The sequence below is a fragment of the Charadrius vociferus genome, unplaced genomic scaffold, assembly GCF_000708025.1.
Source record: "Charadrius vociferus isolate BGI_N301 unplaced genomic scaffold, ASM70802v2 scaffold1452, whole genome shotgun sequence".
NCBI lineage: Eukaryota > Metazoa > Chordata > Aves > Charadriiformes > Charadriidae > Charadrius > Charadrius vociferus.
In genome coordinates, this window is record NW_009647054.1 from 55,174 (window position 1) to 60,691 (window position 5,518).

General features: G+C 51.9%; 1 protein-coding gene across 2 annotated transcripts in view; it reads right to left on the bottom strand.

Annotated features, from left to right (window-relative positions):
* ANAPC16 (anaphase promoting complex subunit 16) overlaps nucleotides 1–4,132 on the bottom strand; it is a 4,587-nt gene extending 455 nt beyond the window's left edge. Inside the window, exons 1-2 of one of the 2 annotated variants that reach the window (XM_009895776.1) lie at nucleotides 3,978–4,132; nucleotides 1,724–1,798 (exon numbers count right to left, since the gene is read on the bottom strand). In XM_009895776.1, coding sequence (XP_009894078.1) covers nucleotides 1,724–1,798; nucleotides 3,978–4,119 — 217 coding nt within the window. In that variant the 5' untranslated portion in view covers nucleotides 4,120–4,132. The remainder of the gene's footprint in view (nucleotides 1–1,723; nucleotides 1,799–3,977) is intronic. The other variant, XM_009895778.1, reaches the window with a different exon arrangement.
* Nucleotides 4,133–5,518: the final 1,386 nt, after the last annotated feature.

Consider the following 5,518-nt stretch of genomic DNA (forward strand, 5'->3'; position numbering starts at 1 on the left):
TGTGCGAACGGCGAGACCTCGCCAGATCACAGGAGAAAGCAGGGACAGGCTTTTCTGCCTCGTCCACCGCTGAATGTGTATTTACCCGTCCCTGCCCGTGCCGTGTAAATTCAAGTCCTAACAGGGAAACACGAGGCCGATTAGCGTATGGGGGTGAAAACAGGATGAAGCTCATTTCTTTAGCATAAATATTTATAGCGCAAAAGAACAGAGAAGTTCAGAGAGGGCTTGGTCAGCCCACGGTAGAGCTGGGTGCAGCGCGAGGAACTCCTCGTTTTAACGAAGGTCCTTTGAGGAGGACCTGGATGACTGTAGCAGGAAGGCTCCGCAATCAGAACAATGACACGGAGGTCCCCACGCAGAGATGGGCTGCCTCCCAGGGGATCCCCAAGACAACTTGTTTCTCTCAGCTTTATTCAAAACCGGTTGTGCGTTGGGCACGCAGGCTCCATTTTCAATTAAATTAGCTGCAGTGGTACGGAGATGAGCGCAGCCCTTCTTCTCTTGGCTCTGCTGGAAGTTTTAACAGCGCGGGGCATCTTGGAAAAACAGCCCAGTACGAGCCAACTTACTAACAAGAGGCGTAACATAAAATGCACACGATTTATGCTGACTGCAGCAGTGGATGATTTTAAGAGGGACTGTTCTCACTCTACCTGCTGCAACCGAGCGCTTTTGGTAACTGTCAAACAAACAAGCCAAAAAATGATGACCTCCATCTTTTTTTAAGCCTTTCGCCTTTCTTACAGGGAGGCGACTGGCGCTCCACAATCCAGTTTCAAAGGCTGGTGCTTATCAGGGCACCAGTCTGTGCAGCGGTCCCCAGTAACTACAGCCGCAGTAGTGCCGGAGACATGGAAATAATGGCTCTGAAGTTCAGCTTTGGTTTTTGGTTCAGAAATACAGGATCACTGCCTTGCAAGCTGCTGCACACCCCCCAGACCTCCTCCTGGCAACTCTCGCTGGCGGAGGACAGGAAACCTCTCCGATCTGAGACAACACGTGGAAGCACCCGTTCTAGCTCACAAGAGGCGGGGACCAGAAAGGATGTGACCCTTGAGCAGCAGACGCGGGCTGGTGCTGAGCTCAGCCCAACGTCTTGAGAACGCGAGCTGCCGCGCAGTCGAGCCCATCGTTCAGTTACAGGCACCTGTGTGGCGAGCGAAGGCCGCGGGAGGGAAGCAGAAATTCAGACAAGGCGGAAGGCTCTTTCCTGGGGAGGCAGGGAGTGGAGTCAGCCCCATCACGCCACACCGGGCACCTGCGCGTCCGTCATCTCCTGAGCACCTTCGGAAACCTGGCTTGACCCTGCCAGTGTCACTAGCGCTCAGCAGAGAAACAAAGGTGGAATCAGGTGTCTCTTTGCCCGAGGCCGAAGAGACAGTCAGCGCTGGGCCAAGATCAGAGCGTGGGCGTTTCCTGCCCATAACCTCCTCTTCTGGCCTCACCTCTCTCGTGAAGGCAGCGCGGCACACAGCGATGGAAAAACAAGCTTCGAAAGGCACAGCCTGTTCCCACCCAGGCTGTGTGGGTTCCCGTCGCTTTGCATAGGGCTTGCAAAAGGACTCGATGATGGTCTGACTTAGCGTTAATTCGCCAACTTAAAAGGCTATTCTGCTTTTTTGTGGTTGGCACCTGAGAGCATGTCAGCCTTTTCTCCGCGCTCCCCTGCCATCTTCCCCGATCAACACGCAGTTAAAAGAGACGGCGTTTCGGTGCTTACCGTGTTTCACTTGCTTTAACGTAGATGCAACCTGATAGCTGAAGACAGACTCACAGAGGAATCTTTCGGAGCCATCTGTAAACAGAAAAAAGGAGGTGGTTTAATCTGAGAGTTTTAAGACTGAGCAGCCTTAACTGAGTGCTGCCGACCTTCTATTTTTACGTTTGAGGTGTGGGTTTCCCCATTTGCCTACTCCGACACTTTCCCCTGGGCCGAGCATGCCGCGTTACGGTTTCCAGCCCATACAGCCCCGGACTCAAATCCTGTGTGGGGTTTTGGCTGGCTCCCGGTGCCGCTGGGGAATGGCTGTGCTACCTGGGAGATGTCCCGGCTGATATTCTGCTACATCCCCTCTGTCAAGCAAGTTTAGTCCATTTTAAATAGAAGGTAAGCTAAGGAGAAGCCAGCTAATATTACGGCAGTCTCCGCTTCCCTCGGGGCTCAGACGCTTGTGTCCTTATAATGCTTTATGATTTCCCACAGGCTTCGACCATAACCCCGCATAAAGGATTTTGAATAATGTGTATCTTGCCATCTAAATCAATAATTGATCACACAATGGTCTCAGAAATAAAGCAATCTGGAATACGTGGCTAATTGTGTGCCAAGTACTGCCATAGTTTATACTACTTCTAAAAAAAAACCCTAAAATAAGGTTTTATTTAAAAATCAGAGAGAGAGAGAAACAATAAAAATCATTCAGTTAGTGGGGATTTTTGAAGGGGAAGCTGGTCTGCAGCTACCCCACTAGCACCTGCTTGACAAAAGAACGGGCGTATCACTTTTAATCTCAGAAATTAAAAAGCCAACTTAAAGCTTCCTGCGACAGGGACAGTGTTTAGTTGTCGCTGTCAGCCAGAGCAAACGAACTGCCGTGTTACTGGTAAACAGGTCAGCCCAAAGCAAAATCAAGTAAAAGCTCCATGCCGTAAAAAATGAGGAAGAGAGGAATTTTAAAGACTAAGGGTAGAAACAGACCCCTGACCCTGGAAAATCTAATCTGAAGCTGACCCCAGGTAAGAAGGAAGAGTCGGAGTTTCGCTGTGCTCAGAGTATCCTCTCACAAGCTGTTGAAACGCTGTGTTGGTGCTGCCCCGAGCTATTTCCAAACATACTCTTCCCTCTCCTCTGACTCCCCAGCCTGGCCGTCCTGCCGAGTGGCTCTCAGGAGGAACAGCTGTCTGTCTATTTGGTAACAAGAAGTGCTTCATTATTTTAATTTGTTTTGAGGGCTTGTTAAGTTCTATGAGCAAGCCTTTAGTCATAATTACTTCAATAGGCAGGCATATGGGCTCTAATGTGTAATAAAAACAGTCCTTAAAAGATGTAGCGATCAGTTCCCGGCTGCCCTGCGCTGCCGGGTTCGTCTCTACCAGCATGCAGTCACTTCTGAGCTGCAGGGCCACCCCGATGAACTTCAGGCTCACACAGTCAAGTGCGCGGTGTGGCGACACAGGAAGTTCAAGGGGAGCAGACAGACAATCAGACAGACCGACCCCGTCATCTGGAGGACCTGCCCTTCCTCCCTCACCCAGAGGAGGGGCAGGGACGTGCAGCTGTGACGTGCCTGAGTCCTTCAGGCAACCCCAACGAAGCGGGCGGCAGGGCTCGGGCACACAAAAGGCAAGATGCCGCGCTGGATCGGAGCCCTGACCCACTCCAGGCAGCCCTGGAGAAATGCCCCAACAAGAGTGAGCCCAAAAGGGGAACGGGCTCAGCCTCGAAGGATTAAAAAAGAAGTCTAGTCCTGATTTATCCTCTCACAGACCTCTGCGGCGAGGTTTTAACCTGGGTCAAGGGCAAAAGTAAGCCTTATGTTTCCTGGCCAGCAGGGATATAAGCTGCCTTCTGCACTGGCCCAATCAACTCCAACCCCAGAACGCGTTTTGCCAAGAAAAATACTCCTGCCTCAGCTATCTTTACAGTAATTCCTGCTCGACATCAAAGGATTAGCTAACAATGAGCAATTAACACAGTCATGTTCCCTTTCAGGTAGATCGCTTGCTTCCTCGTCTGGAGTGTTGTCATGGAGCTAAAAACCAGGTGACTGCCAGAAAAATCACTTCCTCATGAACAAGTGGTGGGAGAGCTGGGGCTGCTCGGGACCTAGCCAAGCCCTGGAGCTTCCTTCCTCCCTCCAGCTTTTGCCAGCTAAAGCCCAAAAGGCAGCAGGGTGCCAAGCCTGAAAACTCCCTTGCAGGGCTGCCTGCACAGCAGGAGGAGCAGGGAAGGGGAAGGGCAGAGGAGCAATCACCTTCGAGCATCTCCCCGGCTCCTTTGGGGTAAGTGAAGAGGGCTTTTCGGGGTGAGGCCATGTCCGAAACGCTGAACCCCGATCCTGTTACAGAACTGCCACTGACTCCACCGGCTGAAGAGGATGAGGAAGAGGCTGCCATTTCACTCCGTCCCAGCCTGAAAGAACAAAAAAGGGAGCAAAACTGAGTTAGGAAGGGCGTCTTGGAGTTTCCCAGGGCACAAAGCCAGCAACTGCGCACGCATTTGACGGCGGATGAAGGCGGCGAGGTCCAGGAAAAGCCAACGAGCACAACTTTGGGCTGCCGCCCCCACTCTGTGGTTCTGCAGCCTCAAAGCGGTGGTGGTTGGAGTCTGACCTGCGTGGGAGAGGTGGCGTACACCCACTGCGGGGACGGGTGCAGTTAGCTGTCGCACCACGCGGTGGCACCCAGAAACTGAAGGTAACCCACGCTCTGACCCCTCAGACAAGGGGGCCTGGGAATTCAGCGGCACCATTGTAGTGTGCATAAAAATAACCTGGCACAGGTCGCTGGCCTGAATTCACTGGCCTTCAGCTGCCTGGCACATTTCCCGCTCCCCTGGGTCATAAAAAGTCTTCCCCCCGCCCCTTTTTTGCCTTGTTTCCAGGAGCACAAACATGGAAAAAGTCCTCATAAAACCTGGAAGCCCACAGGACTGCCAGTTCCAGCACTGCATCCTGCACAAAGCCACGCTGCGCTTAATTTGCAGCAACTGTGCTCTGCATGACTCCAGATGTGCTTTTGCTTTTAGAACACTGCATTTGATCTAAACCGGCAGCAGCTGAGCATCTGTCTGCCTATACAGCACAAGCCCGGTCACCTCTTGCACACCCCTTTCTCAGCCTTATTTTTAAGAGGTATTGGCTGCATGTTTGTCATGATGGGGTGCTTAAACAGGTTGTGTACCTCTCCGATAATAAAAAAAGCTGTCACTTGGCAGCACTTGCTACTCCTCCAAACCACTCAGAAGCATTTCCCAATTATCCTGCCCATTTAATGAATTTGTTTTATCCTACCTATTTAATACACTTCTGCAGACTCCTTAGGCTATTGCAGACAGTGCCTGTGGAAGGCACTTAAGGATTTAGTGTGGAAAATGGGTTTTTAAAAGGCTGTCACAACTAGGAATTGTGTGTTCATTCATAGTTAAGCTCAACGTTGTTTCATTTACTGCGTGGAATACAAAACAGAGTATCAGCTTGCAGCAGGCTGTGAAGGAAAACGCCTGGACAAAAGAAACCTTTAAAATGGCTACGATACATCCAGCAACACCCTTCCCAACCAACCTGGGCAGGCCCAGCTCCCCACTCGTCAGGGAGGTGAGACGACGATTTGCGCTCAAAGGACACCGACCGGGGCTCGCAAACTGCTGGCGGGCTCCTAGGTATGGCGGCAGGGTCTTTATTTTAAAGAGGCGGTGGCAAACACGAAGCAAGGAGGACGGCGGGCCAGGACGGGGCCTACACCTTCATCTCCAGCGCCTCAGGCCTGAGGCGCTCGCCCTGTTGGGGCGGCGGGG